General features: G+C 38.0%; 1 protein-coding gene across 3 annotated transcripts in view; it reads right to left on the bottom strand.

Annotated features, from left to right (window-relative positions):
* LOC150082006 (uncharacterized) overlaps positions 1-18,861 on the bottom strand; it is a 521,135-nt gene that overhangs the window by 335,758 nt on the left and 166,516 nt on the right. Inside the window, exon 1 of one of the 3 annotated variants that reach the window (XM_090379054.1) lies at positions 16,375-16,476. The exons of the other annotated variants lie outside the window; for them this stretch is intronic. Within the exon in view, the coding sequence (XP_090235180.1) occupies positions 16,375-16,439 (65 nt within the window). The 5' untranslated portion in view covers positions 16,440-16,476. Of the gene's footprint in view, positions 1-16,374; positions 16,477-18,861 lie in introns of those variants that run through there. 3 annotated transcript variants of the gene reach the window in all.

An 18,861-nucleotide genomic window follows, 5' to 3' on the forward strand; every position in this document is an offset into this window, starting at 1 on the left:
CATTTGCCAGAAAGAAACCAAAAACCTTTCGTGAACTTCAGGAAGCCATAATTCGTGTTTGGAACTACGAACTATCAGTTGATTATCTTCAGCAATTGATCTTGTCAATGCCTAGACGGTGTGCTGCTGTCATCAGGGCCAGAGGCGGTTCAACTAAATATTATTTTGCATCTGGTGAACTTTTCATTTTGTTTTCCATATATAAATTGAAGCAAATGGAATGCTTCTGATAACATTTTAGCCATAATTGTCGTGTTTACCAAAAAACTTGTATAAAGGTTGCAACTGCTCATTTTGAAATATTTTGAGAGCACCTGTCAAATATTACTTAGCATTACATTACTTTGCCTTAACTATTAATAAATATCTTTTGTTTACATGTAGGTTACATGTAAATTAATTTTGTTTACATCTACCAAAGTAGTTTATTTAATTAAATTGGCATCGTTTGGTTTATATTTTATAGTCTATACCTTTTGTTTATATTTCTATTTGTGATGCTAGTCATTAACGTAACATACCAAAGCGAAAAAGGGTTAGAAATGTGTATATATATATATATATATATATATACACACACAAGAAAGTGATATATAGTGAAACAAATCCAATCTGAAAACGTGGAGTAATCATTTCCATATTACATACAATAAATAATAGTGTAAATTAAGTCATATTCAAATTTAGCTGAGTTTTTACGAGTTAGAGGCCTACCTTCTATTAATGTTGATGTGAACATCATGCAACCAACTTGAAGAGGTTTTTCACTGAATTTTCAATAAATTTCTCAATTAATTCATTTTTAAAATTCGTCATCGAATGTATAAATTAATGTGATACTACTCAGAAATATGGAGACAATCATTTTTAGTGTTCTTCGCCTTCATCATATGGGCCGGTTAGTTGTATGGTCTGGTCCAAAAGTCATGTGCCTTGGGCACATGTCTTCACCAATTAGACATTATTTTTTATATAGTTAAGTTTGTTTTATCACCTCTGACACAGAAAAAATCCAGTTCTTTAGTATTTGAAGTACTAGAAAGATGCGTTCGAAAAATAACTCTTCCTGCATCGTTCACTGGACAAGTTTATTCCATCTAATAAAACGTATACCTCTCGGCTAGTACATCGTTCTTCCACATCGCGTAGAAAAAGGCCTGAATTCAAATCCCGTCAATACGGAAAAAAATTTAATGGAATATATATATATATATTTTTTTTCTTTTTCGGTCTCGTAAGAGGCCCACTGACTTTGCCACAGCTTCTAAAACGCCGATTATACAGTTGCAATTTCTCTGCTAAGGGGCTAATTTTAAAAACGTCACATAAATGAACACATAATAATATGTATTCATTTGAACATATACAAGAGGATAAGCAACTACAAATCGGCATAAAAATTGGTGATCGAGCCTTTTCATAAACAATTTACTATGGCCTCTACAACTTGATAAAAGAAAAAACAAAAACAAAACAAAAACAAAAACAAAAAAAAAAAAAAAACGACTGTATTAATTTCAGTCCCTCTGTCTCGGTAAAGTTTGAAGTGAATATGAACTTCCAGTATTCTGATTCCTGTGAAGATCTACAGAAATTATAATACTGGAAGTTTCCACCCCTGCCCATTTTAATTACCGACATTAGCCACTATTCTCTTTGATACGAAGCATCTGCGCTAGCGAATAAACGGCATCATTTTCGACGTTCACTTGATTTAAAATGAAATCAAGTAGCAGCGTAGTCACCGGAGTAATGGCAGACACAGCTTATTCCCACGTGCATAAGCGGAAGGTTTAAATCTCTCTTAAGGACACACTGACATTGATGGGGTGCTACACGGAATGAAGTGCTTGAGCGATACAGCGTTATCGTTAACTATCCGAAGCCGGTGACAGATCTAAGACTGCACAAACCCTTAACGTTCATAAGAACCAATTAATTATAAATTATGTTATCGTTAGTCCATCGTCCACCGCTTCTGCAGAGGTCAGAATGTCATTCATCAAAGTTGTGGCTTTTTTTTTTTTTTTTTATGTATTGCACCAAAAGCACACCACTCTGCCCGTCAAAAGCAGCAGGGAGCAGAAGCTGTTGGTGAAGAGAGAAAAAAAAAAAAAAAAAACAGAAATCTGGGTAATCTCTTGTTTCCATTTAAATGCGGCATCCCTATTATTGAAAAGTAAACTATTTGGGCTTGAGAATTGAAATCCTCACCATGGCAACAAGCACGGGTTATACGTCTTCCACGGACCGTTAGATCAAGCTTTCATCTTTTTCTTCCCACTTTCGCCTTATCAATTGGTTTTTGACTAGCATAATTTCTTGCTTCTCTTTCCCTTACAAAAAAAAAAAAAAAAAATGTATATATATATATATATATATATATATCGGATATTTGTTTCGCTGTTCTACACCTCTACTGCCCGCAAATGTGACAACTTTTCACTGCATTTATACTCCCTTTCCTCTCACCTGAAAATAAAATGGTGCTTTACCATTCATACATTAAATTATGTGCTGCACGAATTCACAAATAGTTGGAAACGACACGTAATTCTATATCTGTCATCAAGAATGCGCCATTTCATTTCCTAGTTTTTGTCAAGTGTTAGAAGATGTTTCTATTTGTGGATAGCTTTCTTTCTTTCAACTGCTATCGGAATAAATTCATAGATGGTTGCTACACATTAATAAAATTTCTTTTAGAAGAAACAATCCATTTGGTCAAAATAGATTCGTTTTAAAGACATGCCACGTACGGAATGGTTTAAAAATATTGCAGAGGTAATTTAAGAATTACATTTCCTTTAGATTTGTGATACGATCTTTTATTCACAAACTTCTGAATTATAAACATTTTGCAAAAAAATTATTTTATACAACAGGGAAGGTAGCTAACCTGCCTTAAATATTAAATAAAGTTCATAGATGAATTTGCTAACCCCGGGGGCTGACATCTGGTGAGTATGGACTTGGCACATCCAGGGTCCTGAGCTGGATATCATCATTCTTCTCTTTCTTGGTGATTCCCTTCTACTTTTGTCTCTCTCTCTCTCTCTCTCTCTCTCTCTCTCAGGGTAACTTGGGAATTTTTTTTTTCCTGGTGCAGCATAAGCCTCAGGCTTCCTTGCACCATATGGCTGCTATTAATAATAATAATATTAATAAGTAGATGGAATTAATAAGTCGGAAAAAAAAAGGCCTTGAAAACCAGATTGATTACACAAATTAATTTCTTGAATTCCTTGTTATACTACTGTAGATAAACTAAAATAAAATGATTCCAATCTAAAAAGTTTACTAAAGAAATAACTTTCACTGACTACATTGCAATGAAACAACACAAAATAAAGTAAAATAATATGCCGCATAAAAATGCTGAATGTAAAAGCTTTCAACTAGCAAAGAACGAAACGCAGGAACAAGCTGATACTTTAGGATAGGCTTCATGAGATCGTTCTGAATTTGCAGTACATTACCGGGGAGAGCTGCGTCATTTGACCTCAACGATTTTAGGGAAGGAACGTAGGGGGAAATAGAGCAAATGATTGGAGGATATTCTATTAGAAGCACGGAATACACTACGAATAGAGCGAAGGGTGCTTCCATAAACCCTAAATGGGAAAATGTAATATAAAGACAATACTATATGGTAGAAAGTCAGTAGCAGAATTAATATACAAGAAAGGGGAGAGAGAAGTTGTGTGGTGGGTGGAATAGAGGTGTAGTATTTAAGTAGTATTACAGAAATAGATTTAGGTGGATGAAAGCTTTCACGTTGAGTGTTCTTATGTTGTGCCATTTGTTTTATTTCACGTTATTTTCAGTCGTTTTATTGCAGTTCAGTCAGCGAAAGTTATCACTTAAGTAAACTTTTCAGTTTGGAATGATTGGTGTCATTTTATTTCAATTGCAGTAACACAACCAGGGAAGTCAAGAAATGATTTTTTATATATTATTACGTAGTGCTAAACATCTGTTCTCTATAACAATCAACTTTCAGCACTCATTCAATTTCACAAATTTCAACACTCATTCAATTCCATTCAGAAACGTAGACCTACTACATGAACTTTTCCTAGCCCCTGTGTCGTAAAGGCTAGCTGTAAAAATGCAGCAAATTATTAAATATTTATTCATTATCGTTGAGGTAAGAGGAGAGTCAAGTGTGTGCTCCATATCAAATTTTAGTTTTCTGTTAAACATATAGATTATCCTCACGATGTGGTGGCTATGTTTTCTCCAAGCACATCAGTTTATACTCCTACAAATTGACAGACTACAAATTGAAGTGCACAGTCCTTCCTCATGTTGCAGACAAATTGCTAATTCATTTGCCACTCGTTTGAAATGGTCTGGGGGGGGGGGGAAGAGAGAGAGAGAGATTCCGAGACTGAAGAAATTCTTAAAGGCATATTCAATAGTTGAGCGATCTCAGGTGGAGAGGGAGGAGTTTTTGTTTTTCTGTCCCGTCCAACTTGCAACCATCAAGAACATCGGGATAGTACATGCAAAATTTACACAAAAACGCATTACAAAAGCGATGGTAGGGAATATCTAAACCATTTGACTAATAATTCAGAGAAAGCAAGGAACAGAAAGGTGGTTCGTACTTATTCTTAATTTCTTGATGGCTGTCGACATTCCAAAAACATTATTGCATTAAAAGACTCTTTCAGGTTGGAAACAGTGGTTGTAAATTTATAGATATTTGGACAAACAGCCTCAGAAATTACAATCCTTCCGTCCATAACTGTATGCGATCCGTCTTTGGCACTACATTCCTATACGCCATGTAGAAGAGGAAGGCATTTCAAATTTTTATAGACACTTCATTTACCACAACACCTTTTGAATTTTCTTCTCCAAAAATTCAACGGTATAGGATTCACATGGCGAAGCTATTATTTCGCTTACTAAAACAAAGTGACAATTTTCCCCTTAGGGATCAACCTCCACATTCATAAAAAGCTCCTAAAGCAGTAATTATGAATTATCTGCACGTTATCTGAGCAAGCATTAGCGAAACTACGTTACGCAAATTAAACGGGAAACGTTTAGTAAGTTTTATGCGATAAGAAATCAAATTACTATTTTCCCAGTTTTCAAAGACCCCATTAGGGCACATCGAAGAAGGGAACTCTTCACTATCTAGCAGATTCCGAGAGCGAGAGAGAGAGAACGGCCATGAAAACTCCTCCCGCTCTGCCATTCCTGGAGCTTGGGGACATTTAGCACCATCTTCCTCAGGAAGATGCCAAAAATACCGAGGACTTTGCGCGACAGAGCGCAGACGTGTACAGGTGCAGTGACAGGGTGGCGATGTCACCACTGTTCGTCACAACGTCAGGGAGAGAAGCATGCCAGGAACAGGAACAAAGAGAGCATTGTTTGGATCCCGCTATGCACGAGAAACATCCCTTAAAATGCTTGAATGTGTGGGGGACTCCTCGTGAAGGGAGGTCATTCACGAGGATCGGGAGGCAGTAGCAGTTTTTTTTTTTACAAGGTCTGTTGTCATAACAACCGTTAGCTTTTCAAAATTTTCCTGTGATGACGTAACGAGATTATCATCTTACACTTACTGATCTCTATACAACACACGAACAAGCAGAAAAAAGATGTAAACAAACGGGTTTGTTTCATCTCAGAAACATCGAACAAGGTCAATTCGTCATTCTGTCTATTTATAGTGTCATCTCTGTTCTAAACCTGAAGAGAAAATCTAATACAAAGAAATTTCGTGAGATTGCAACTAAAGTTCCTTATGCATATGAAAAGCCAATAAAATTCCTGAGAGCTAAAAATTAGTCTCGTATCCTTTGTAAGTTAAGCAATAAAACCACGGTTGCTCGAGAAATGCAACATCACCCACCAGTTTCAAGTATATCGTTACTCAAAGCTGAGAACACTGCACTTGTTAAGGTTTAAATACCGTCGATGGCTGAAGCTATTTTTTAAAGTTTATACCCAGTACTGAGAATTATTATTGCAATACGTTGTTACAACAATAGTTTAGTAAGAATTCACAAGGCGCATCGTGGTCTTAGGTTTCATTTAACCCAGCGTGATCCGGCACGTTGTCGACGAGGCAATTTTTGAAAGTAAGGCGGATCCTTCAGTTGGAACATTCCCTTCCTTTATTGATATGGCTCAATCTGATTTATTTCTGTTCCCAAGTAGCAAAATTTCACTGAAAGGGACATATTTTCAGCCAACGCAGGAAGTTCAAATTTTTTATAGACACGTCATCTTTGAAGTGTCTATAAAACTTTGAACTTCCTTCAATGGCCGAGGATATTTCATTGTGTTCAAGAATGTTTTTATAACCTTCTTTTCTTAAAATTCCTTCGATCCTGACTACGTCAGGCGTATACCAATGGCACTAAAATGTGTATAATTAATAATTAAACCAGTTCCAGAAATGCGTAAAATCATGGCAAAAGAGAAATGTCTTCACGTAGAGCTGCCAAAGGAAATTATTTGCTTTTATTCCCTTTGAAAGGGGAGACAAAAAACTGATAAACTGAATTTTGTATGATGCTTTAATTACTGTTTCAGAACAGCATAAGAATCTGTGAGTCATTTTCTACTGCGAACGTCACTTTCATCTGGATACCTCTGCTCAAACGTATTTTGGCTGCAATGGAGAATAACGCACCACCAGTATATATGCATGTGATCTTACTGCCTCAATAAAATATCACTCCCGCCTAAAAGTTTGGAATCACAGCGTATGACGATGTAAAGTGTAATATTAAAAAAAAAAAAAAAAAAAACCACTACAAAGTATTTTAAGATTTTTTTAATAAGCTCTGAAAAATTTACAGGAAAAAAATATTGAAATGATTAATATAACAACTATGCTGATTTTTCATCAAAAATATCCTCCACTATATTTTATCACTGCTTTACACAAACGTGGCATTCTGGCGAGTACTTTTATAATATGTTTTAACTAAGATTATTCCAAGAGATCTGCAAAGTTTCCCATGAATTTTGTGAAGATGACAGTATAGATGATCCCACAAAAGCTCTATTTGGTTCAAGTCAGGCAATAGGGGTAACCACACCATAATCTGCAATACCCCTCCCATTCTTTAGTTCCTAGAAAGTCTCTGCACAGCTCGGAGCTGTGGTTCGGTTCACTGTCTTGTTTTATTATTAAATTTCTTTCACAGAGTCGAGGTCCAGCAGATTTACATTGTGTTCAAGGATGTTTTCATAGCTTTCTTTTCTCAAAATTCCTTCAATTCTGACGATGTCACCCATTCCAGAAAAACAGAAGCAACTGAAGATTATGTTAGAACCACTATCACCGTGCTTGACTGTACGCACTAAACAATGTGGCACCATTTTTGCTTCAGTTGATCGTCTCGCATAAATTCTACGCTTGAATTCAAAAATATCAAATTTGGATTCTTCCGTTCACACTGCAAAGTATTTAAAAAAAAAAAACCTGATATACTTCAATAGTCCAACGTTGATGGCCCTTAACCCCAAGCCAACCGTTTCTTTCGATTTTCCGGTTTTAAAAGGGTTTTCGGACTGCTGCACAACCATGAAGTTATGCTTGTTTAAGAAGTTTTACAGTGGATGTAGACACGGGAGTTTCTCTGTTCCTATTGAACTCAGCTCGAATTTCAGGTGCATTAAGTCGTCGATTCCGTTTAGAATGGTAGTTTATACCCTTTTAAATGAAACTCCTAGTTTTTTGCCAATACTTCTCAATCATGGCCTTAGTCGTCCATGCGCTATATACAAACTAAAACCAAACAAAAAAAAAAAAAAAAAAAAAACAATACTCGCCATGAAAACTTTTTTTACACAGAATTATAATAGCATTTCATTTTTTCAACACTCGGTTCCTTAATTCTTTCTACGTTTATCACAAAAAACACAAAACTTACAGCAAAGGCTCTTTCTAATGAGGGGTGTTCGATTTTATAAGTTATATCCCTTACTCCTCAATTTATATTATCGCAAAACACTCTGGAACCATCTACAATCGTCTATAATTTTGAAACAATACTCCCACTTTCTAGAATATTTTAGAATCATCTACAACGTTCTACCACACTGAGGAATCTTCTACAATGTTCTACCTCATTCAGGAGTCATCTACACCTCTCTAGAATATTCTAAAAATTTCTTAAATATTATTTAAGCTTTCTGATTTTTATACGTAATAGAAAATATTGGTAGACAAGTGGTATTTAAGTGACATTGGTATTTAAAAAAAAAAAAAAAGACTTGAAATTTAAGAAAAATGAAACGTGATTCCAAACTTTTAGGCCGGAGTGTATATGAAGTTTTCTCAATCCCACCATCACTTATATGGTGAAAATCCCAAGATCAGATGCCTCCCATCCCCAACAACTTAAAGCGTCTTTATGCTGATGAATACTAGCTTTACACTAAATCGCCCTGAAACACCATTATTATGCTTCCGCTAACACTCTCCATTATGATAGGTACCCCAGATTTCCGCACAAAATCCACGATATTATTCACAATGAAAATGCTAGAAAGAACGATAAGTTCTCCCAATATCTGGGATGTTTGCATCTAGTGAATTCTTATGTGTTCGTTGAAAGTCTTTACCTCTTAATTTACAAAACTGCATGCCCTCGTGGGTAGCACAGTTGGTAGAATCGCTATCCTCCCCACACCGGGTGGAAAAAGTCCTGAATTCGAGTTCCGTCTATGACATGAGGAATTTTTATGGGCCTTTTTTCACAATGTGGCTGAGTTAGTTAGTCTCAGTCGAAGGTATAATGTTTTTTTCTCCCGGAAATTCAGGTTTTTCATCCAGCAAACAGAAAATCGATCACAGAACACGCGAAATTTACAGAGAGTATACACGGAGTAATATGGCCTTAGTCGCTGATGCTCCTAAAACCCTACTCCAACAAGGCTGCACTTGGTTGATAGGTTCTATAAACCCGAATGCTGTCTACTTCACAGAATCTTAAAGCCGATTTACGTAAATTTATCAAGAATAAACGGTACGGAATCATAATGGCTTTTAGCTGCCGTTGCACCATAAAATCACCACCACCAACAACAACAACAGCTACGGAAGGCGAATTTTACAACTTCAGCATGCATCTTCTAAAGTGACTGGTCAGCCCTCAAGGAACCAACCAGCCCTCTTTCACATCTCTTCGTCCACACAGAAGTATGGCCGCCATGAACATGAAATGTAACTGCCACGATTTTCTTACGTTTTGAACAGTGTACGTTAGTGAATAAATAAATATCTTGCTTTAATAGAATAATATACAGAGAAGAGTTTCAAATCTGGATTTTGACTAGAGGACAGCCCAATTCTTCTGTCTTAGGACAAGGCAGGAGTTTATTTTAAGTGGTAATGAACGCGTGGGTTTTCAAGTGACAGATTCACGACCATCCAAACAATATGAACAGTATAAGCAGGGTAGGGAGCTAAAGAAAGCTACCTACGTAGAAAAAGTACTAAAAGTGAAATTTCATTAAAGATGAGAAAAAAAAAGTTGAACACTATAAAGGAGTTACCCACAGACAGAAACAAGGGGAGAAACGTACGTTCCGAACTCCTCCATTACTACATCCTGACTATTTAGCATTTTCTTCTTCTGTAAATATTTCCTAAATCGTATAGGAAACTATCATAAAATATAGTTACTACTATGAAGCTAATATTTCATATTCACCATTAAAAAGACACACACATGGTCCTAGAAGCCTATGTGTCGTTAAACTCAACAACAATAACTTCTGTATATAAATAAATTTTCTGTTTATACTCCAGGACGATCACACGGTCGCAGGAGTTTACAAGATAGATAGAATACAAGAAACAGCACCATATTTAGCAATCATAGGCTTGAACCCAGGTCACACAATGCACATGTACTTATGCACTCTATTGGTTGACAACTCGGCTACGGCGGACATGCCGATAAAACCACGAGTTGTGACGACATCACTTTATTCCCATTTTTTCGTTTGCTCAGTGGGAGAGCCACATCTCCAGTACTCAGGATGACAGGTCGTCGTCGTTTAGATTATTCTTTGAGATGGCGGGCCGGTGGATGACATGAAGCCGGCCAGTCGCAGGTGGAGGTGGCACGTTGGCTTAATGTGTCACGCAGTGTCGTCTCGGCAGTATGGAATCAGTTTCAGGAGAAAGGAACCATTACAAGAAGAGGTGGCCAGGGTCGTCCTACTGAGGACTACATCAACCAGAAAACACTGCTATCTGGCTCTAACAGCAAGCCGGAACCCTACGATTTCCTGCTATCAACTGTCTCTTGAGACTGCTGTGGCCACAGGTGAAAATATTTTCAATTGGACTGTCAAGAAGGCTCAATTCAAGTGAACTCTACACAAGGAAGCCAGTGGTTTTTATCCTATTAACCCCAAACCACCGCAGAGCTCGTCGAAACTAGTGCCATGAACATGTGACTAGGAGTCCTGACAAAGGGATATAGTTTTGTCCTCTGATGAGTCCCGTTTTAGCCGAAAATCAATTTTACGCATTATTTCATCTGGAGACAACAAGGAATGCGGTACCATCCCACCAACATCAGAGAAAGGATCACTTACGGTGGAGGAAGTGTTCTCGTGTGGGGCAGTAAAATGATAAACGGCGGCACCTCTCCATGTTTTTGATAGGGGTACCGTAACTGTGAGAGGTAAGAACAGATACTCGAACCGTATGTGCAAATTTCTAGGTTTCCAGACGGCTCAGATTTTCTTTTCATGCACGATAACGCTACTGTACACAGAGCTCAAGTGGTGGAGGAATATCTTGAAACTGAAGATATCCAATGACTGTCGAGGCCAGCACGGTTCTCGAACTTAAATCCGATCGAAGATTTATGGGACGCCCTTGGGCGTCGTATTGCACGCCGACAGCAACTCCTCGGTCACTTGGTGAGTTAAGGTTTGCGCTGCACAATGGGATTTGTTGCCACAGAATATTATAGATATCCTTATATCGAGCATGGTTCACCGCTGTCAGGCCTGTTTAGCCGTTGGAGGAGATCATACGCCGTACTGATCTCATGTGGCCATATTTTAGAGTATTCTATATCGACTTTTGTAATGTGACCTTTTCTGTAATTCTTATATAACCCCTATAAATGTCTCTTATACCTGTCCGAAGTTCGATCTCTTCATTTCATCGATATTCTCTGGTACACCACGATACCAAACGTTGTCCCACTTTATCGCAAGCTACACGAGTTGCATCACGTTTTGTACGTGTTCTGTTAATTTTGTTGAGCAGTGTATAATATATAGTAAAAAGAGAGAATTAAAATATAGGAGAGTGTAAGAAATCGTCACAGAAAATAAACAAAAGAAGAAACAAAAGCAGCTTGAATAAAATGACGAAATATAAAACGAAAGAAAGAGCAGTAGCGAACAATAAGGACAGTACACAAAAGGTAAAGAAGGGAATGTCCTCAACGGGTACTTTCAAGACGAACTTCTGAAGAGCTATTTGAACAAACGTAGCATAAATAATCATGGTGACGTGGAAATAAAGTAGAGACTACTTCCTTTTGTATCTAAAGCAGTTTCTATCTACTCCGTGCAGCGCTCTCTCAGCAGAGAATGGAAGAGCTCTCCTTGAAAGGAGCGTACCTGAAGTGATGCTCACCTGCAAGGAGCGGTAAAACTGAAATTAATTCTACAACTGAATTCGGAACAAACTTTCTTAAATTACTTTTTTTTTGGCTCGAGAAAACAATCTCATTATCAGAAGTGGTTAAAAAAAGAAATAGCATTGATAGGCTAAGAACTGGAGGTGAAGAGATGATGCAGTAAAAATTAAAGAAAAGAAATATACTTAAGGTTTTAAGTCGAAGAACAGATAGTAATCTAAGTAAATAACCTCGTTTGTGATGAAAAATAACAGGATGTTTCGGGAACTGGTAGATACCAGTTGCCTGTACACGGCAGACGTCATTTATCACACTTAAGGAAGGAACGGTCATATCGTTAGAATACGATTCTTTTCAATCATTCAAAAAGTTTGTCTCCGGAACTTAAAACTGTATAATAAACCAAAATCATTACTTTCGTAGAATATTTTAAACTAATGCAATGAGTTTCATTTAGTTTATATAACAATCCCGTTCTCACGACCTTAACGATAACATCCCACTGAAGCGTCTTCTTTACCCGGAGGTATTGCAGAACCCGCCTCTCTTGTGTCACTTGTCACAATGCCAATTCTCAATCCCAAGGCTGCAACTGCCGTCATTTAAAGAACTCCCACCTCTCTTTTGCTAGTGTATTCACAACAACGCCCTCAACACAACTGACTGTTGTTAACAACTAGACTTTAGAAAACTGCCAGCGCAATGAGAAAAATCCGAAACCAAATCGTGGATCAAAAAACACTGCCCGCAGCATTAAAAGATTTGTACAATTGGATGCGTCACGCAGTTATTGAATCGAATACAGTGTGCGAAAGACCATTTCAGTGGATTTCAGCCAGTTGGTATAAGGCTTAAATGCCTGCCATAATAGTATTCAGAGATGCTGCAACCAAAACAAAAAAAAAAAAAAAAGCTGATGCAAAATTTCATCAAGAGTAGGAAATTTTCATTTTATAATGTTCGGTTTTATTCAATCTTTTCTATCCGCACGCGCGCGAAACCTTCAAGTATAAATTGCAAATCAAATATCAGAGTTGAAAAGTATCGTCATCGACTGAGAATAACAGTGCCTTAAAAAAGTTAATCAAGTCACGAAAACAGAACTGTGTGTGTGTGTGTGTGTGTGTGTGTGTGTGTGTGTGTGTGTGAGTCAGATATGGAAATATTTTGCGAGTTTTCTACCTGGCAACGCTGAATTCCAGGCTGACTGATCCTCTTGCGGGATGCTGATGCAGCCACGATCGTAATTTTAGTCGTAAATTTAATTTAGTCAGAAGCAGTTCACTACAGGAGAAGTCAAACTGAATGTCCGATTATGAGACCTGCGACGATCAATAGAAAGCTGAAGGGGAAGAAAAGCTGACAATTCAGTATGCTGTGCAAATAATAGGAAGTCGATAAGGCAGCCCAGTTGACAATATCGTGTCTTTGCGGCCGTACGAGTTGTTCTGTGAAAGGATTATTGTACGCAGCATATAAATACTATAGAAATGAAAACGTGCTTTATTTAGTTTTATTTTCTTAATTTCTCTTTACCGTAATCATTACTTTTATGAATAATTTTGACCGTCTCGAGGAAAATTACGATTATGTCATAAAATATGTATATTTAACCGCACACACACACACACACACACACACAATCCCCACGAGGCCCTAAAACAAAATTCGTGCCCCAAGATCTTAGCGACACTCAGCTTTCTTGCGTGGATACTCGTAAAACTATTCGTTTTATACGTCTCTTAAATCCAAATTGCATCATATTACACCAAGAATCATTACTTAATTAGCTGATTTCTTTGAATGTTTCACAAACATAATTAGTGAAGCAATTAAATATACTATATGCCTATAAAAGGTAAATAGTTTGGTTCAGTCCAACGACATGGAAAAAATTATGCGTTTTCCAACATCACCACCACGCAACAATTCTCTTTGAAATAAGCTTTAATTTCTAAATCATCATGATACATTTCTTCAACTTCCTATCAAGTGAATAAAGGAGACTTTCTCAACTAGATAATGTCATTCACATCACATATCAAAATACCCAACTACACAATACCGTAAGTCAAATCATACAGATAGCGCTTTGATACCCACGAGGGTTCGTTTTCGTTATTTTTTTCCAATTAATATAACCTGTTGAACGACAAATTAATTTATCACACGTTTAAAATTAAAGTGGCTTCATTAAAATTTCGATATATAAGGAGGCTCCACAATTTCATTGCTATGACGCCAAATTCCTCGTCGTAAACATCGAGGTGGTACACAGTCAATTAAAAAGTGGAATAAGTTAGTTCGAGTCTCTACAAGGTCTTGGGGAACTTTCATAATACCCCGTTTTCTCAACGTAAATACACGCTTTTCCCAGACGTAAAGTACACTTTTATGAATGATACTGTAAAGAACATTAATAAGTACACAATATAAAAGTATCTGGGCGCTCAAAGGTAGTTGCAGAAAATGGCTTTTAACTCAAAAACCTAATACACAGAGCTACCACTGGCCTCGATCTCAGCCTCGCCCCTCCTACGTATATTTCTACCAACTTCCGGTAGGTTTCGACTGAAATTCGCCATATCTCCAGAAAAGCAGCCGCCAGGACTGGTCTGGAAGAGGGCTTGATCGTCTTTCTACAAAACCAGCCTAATCCTGGGCTTCCACTGTTCAGTGGGAGTTCAAGTCCGATCTCTGAGCCAGCCAGTCAAACTTTTCGATGTCATTATCCACAAACCAGTCCTGTAAGACTCTTGCTGTATGAGATGGAGCGTAGTACTATGTAGACAGTGCATAATTTCCCTATACCTATAAATTACTACCACAAGCGAACCAAGTCCGAACACAAGAGGAAACAGTCCCATACCATCCGGAATATCGCTACCAAACTTCGAGGTCGAGACTATGTTCCGACAGGAAGCACTCTCTGGGCAACCTCCAAGCCCAAACATGTCTCTCGGATTGAAACATATAGCGAGATCGTCAATCAACACCACCTTCTGCCACTGTTAGGATATACGTACGTCGGAAACGACACCACTACAAACGCTGTTTCGCATCGATGATCCTGAAATTGAGCTTATGCGCAGCTGCCCTTCAAGTGACGCTCCCGACGGATGTTTCTGTGGCATCTTGGATCTGTTCCGTGATGTTTTCCGCAGGGAACATGCACGAATTACCCTCTTTATGGTTCGTCGAACGGCGGATTTTGGGACGTTAAGACAAGTCGCAGTTGCGAGTACAGAAAGGTTACCGATGATTTTGCATCCGATCACTATTTCACATTGAAAGTTTGTAAGTTCCAAACCACGACCAATACCAGCTAGCTTCTGAGGTACTGCTGTTATAGAAATACGCCCACAAGATTTATTATTGATATGTCTAAGACTATAAACATGCATGGAGGACTTCCAGCACCGTACACAATATTCGCGGAAGACGTGGGTGTCCCAATGCTTTTTGTAATATAGTCTTGTTTATACTCTGTCGCTTCCAATGCTAAAGAATATTAGCATTAGAAGCAACAGAGAAAGGGCCCTCCAATAGAGAGAGTGGCACGAACAGTTCGTATGAGTAATACAGCCTTACCGCACAAATTTATATAAATACCGCAAAAGAAAAACTCAAAACTATTCAATGCCTCACATTCGACATGACTTTATTTTCTGTAATGTATTCTCATTGCTTGTTTTTTTTTTTAAATTCCATTAAAGATAAAATTCTGAGGCTATACTAATGTCCCTTCAAGACTCCTGCTTATCCAAAACATTCAAAAAACTTAGTATAAAAACGATGCAAGTACAAATTGTAAAAAATTCTGTTCATACTCTGCTGCACGGAGCCTGTTAGCAATATCTTTATTACAGCAGCAGCATCAAAATGCTCAGTTAACAAAGGCCGCATAATTCTGGGGCATCTTACTGATTCTAACACACAATGTCGTTAACGTCGAAGCACACTACAAAACCATGGCAAAACGCAGAAGTTTCAACCCACAATATCTCTTTTCAAGAATTTCAAGTGTTAAATCAATTATTCCATGATAAAGAAACATTATCCTCATTTCATGGTTGCCATGGGATCAGGTCTAATCACTAGCCTTGACTGTTTCTTGGGAAAAAGAAAATCAGCCTTTGCGTTACAAGAATTTCGTGGAAATTTTAATGCGCTTTCGAAGAAAAAATTCTTAGCTACTGGCAAGGTTCTTGATCGACATTACATTAAAAAGGAGACGAAGGCTCGTACGTGGAAAATGAAAAATGCAATAATACAAGTTCCGATATTCTGAAGTTCTGTGCATAGGCCATCTGCACTAGTTACATACTGATGGATTGGTGACATGCGCCACTAAGTGACCAGAATTCTGAAAGCACATGTGAAGTTCAAAGTTTTGGGCCGGTTACTCGAAATAATCTGAACTATAAGTGACGTATGGTGATGACAGAACAAAATATTTTGCATAGTATGACATTTGCTGAACTGAGAAACACAAATACGGAAACTGCTCTCTATTTTTAAGAAAACTAAGTGAATGAACAAAAAAAAAATATATAATAATAATAAATAAATAAATACATAGCGATAATAGAGGTCGCCTTAAATTACAATTTTCCCAGCGTCATTAGTTTCAAAAATTTGGCAAAAAACATGCTGCTGGAACGATGCCAAAATGCAACCCGGACAAACTACAAATTCCAAGAACATGCCAATTGCTTACCGGATACTGCAAGCAGGGCGGAAAATCCTCTTCAAGTTCAATGACGGCCACCTCGACGACTCCATGACCTGCTGCTCAGTTTCTGATTTCCGTCACCCTCCCAGCAAGCCACACCTTTACTCCCAGTCCTCAATAAGACGAAGTAAATATCACACGCACTCACGCATACACGCAAACAGAGGAGAAGGCGCAAGTTCGACCTAAAGCTTGCAGCATCTCACGAAATCCAGGTACACATTCGACTCCTGACACTTCGGTTGTGCGGACGAAGATTTCTCCATAGGTCTGAACAGCGGCAATTCCGCAATGACGGGCAGCCGCGGGGGATACCTCGTGGATCGCAGATCACAAGACGGTCGGATCGCCAGCAGCAGCAGCGACGACAGCCAACGTAGTAGAGTATATTTTCTTCCAGTACCAACCAACGGAACAGAAGAGGGGGGGAAACAAAATTAAAAAAAAAAAAAAATACTTCACGTCATCCACATCTTCCGTATCTCAGAGGCTCGCCGAGAGGAGCAACGGAGATATAATAAGTACCATTAGACGCATGGTGGTGCTGGAGCAACACGCAAAGCCCACAGTCCAATGAGATTCACCGTCAGGAGCAGGGCTAAATATAGAGCGGCAACTGCGATGTGTGCACGTGTTTGTGTGTGCGGAGGAGAGTCGCCCCACCCTCCGACCTCCCAGCCGTCATTACCGTAACGACTTGATGCTCAGATCAAACAGAAAACTACCATTTTCACGCTAGAGGAAAATGCCACCCCTGATAGAAGGGGAAAGGTCAGAATCCTGGGACACTGCAGTCGGGAGGTACAATTATATAAAGACTGATGTGTGTGTAACTTAGACAACCAGAAATCTTTTGACAAAAGAAATGTCCAAGCTGGCCATGTGACTGTCTTGTAGCTTCTTTCCCTCTTCCCTTTCCCCGTACACTTCCGGTATTCCTTAACTACCTCTGCTCCCAAGAAAGATAGTACACGCATAAATTATGGAGTAAAGAGGAAGATCGTCTGTAGTAACTTTCACAGCAGTATCGGAGAGGGTGAGCGGAGGAAAGGGGATGGTCTATGAAACGTTCCAAAATCTCGTTGAACTTCAACAAATAATTCAACTTCCCGATTCACTAAAAGGTGCATTTCAATTTCAGTTCTTATAACTAGTTGAAATTCTAAAATTTGAGTTTTAGTAATTCAGCGTAGACTTTTTTTTTTTTTTTACCCCACCCCCACAGTTGACCATGTTTTTGATTTCTTTCAAACATATTTTCTGGGATTTTCGGACTCAGAACTTTTTCATCAAATCTGTTTAATTATAACCATCATCGCGCTTTTGGCCATAATCTTCAGTTGCTGCTCAGCTATATACGGTAGACTTTCGAAATAACGGCACCTTCGGGGATTGAAGGCGCAGTTAATTATTTTTCCGTTATCTAAAAAGTTTCATTTTTAATGTATTTAATGAAGAAATAATGAGGCCAAATAAGAAATAGAGAGATTAAGAACGAAATTTTATTAACTGTACATAAAAAACATAAACATGTTGATGATCCAATGTTATATTCTGCCATTAATACACTTCTGCTAACGTCCCGTTCTATTTTATTTATTACATCACGTTTAGTCTGCGCGAGTAGCACAGTGGTATCGTTACGGTCCTCCCCATATCGGGTGGAAAATGCCTAGGTTCGAATCCCGTTGATGACGCGAGGAACTTTTATAGGTTTTTTTTTTTTTTTCACTCTGTGGCTGAGTTAGTGGGTCTCAGGCGTAGACAGCAAGATTTTTCTCCCGGCAAATCGAGCAGAGAACACACGAAATTTACAGACACAATACACATGGGTATATGAATTAACATTCCGGGTGATCGTAATCTAATGGTTTGGATTATATCAAGTTTGTCAATAAGCTTTAATGTTGTTCTTCTTTTCTTCTCTGTATGAGGTTTATTAACTTTAGGAGCCATAGTGAGGGGTTTTTAATTAAAAATAAATGTAAAACAGCGGTATGATTCGTGATATCAGTACAGAATTCACATTGAAAATGGAGAATGTAAACAAATACAATAATCACGTGACTTGCCGTTTTCTTTTTCCTTTTTTTTTTTTTTTTTTTTTTTTTCCGGCACTGCAAGACATCTGTGCTATATGTATACATCAGACGCAATGTGCCATTATTTGGTGTGCTGTACAAATGGTGCAGATACAGACGAGGCTGGCACAATATTAGTTATTGGTGCATTACTAAACTTAACTAAAATTAACTTAGAAAATCGAGGTACAATAATAATTTGTGATAAGTATTGAGAGGACAGATAAAGGGCAGGGCTAGACGCAGGCAATGAAGTTATAAAAACAGAGGAGAAATAATCGACATGAAGTTATAAAAACAGAAATAATCGTTATTGTCATATTTCTTAAGTTAATTGAACCACTGAATTATACAGTTGGCGGTTAGCAGTGGAAATAAGCGCATTTGACCT

Source organism: Mastigoproctus giganteus, chromosome 8, assembly GCF_048544385.1.
Source record: "Mastigoproctus giganteus isolate SK-2022 chromosome 8, ASM4854438v1, whole genome shotgun sequence".
Taxonomy (NCBI): domain Eukaryota; kingdom Metazoa; phylum Arthropoda; class Arachnida; order Uropygi; family Thelyphonidae; genus Mastigoproctus; species Mastigoproctus giganteus.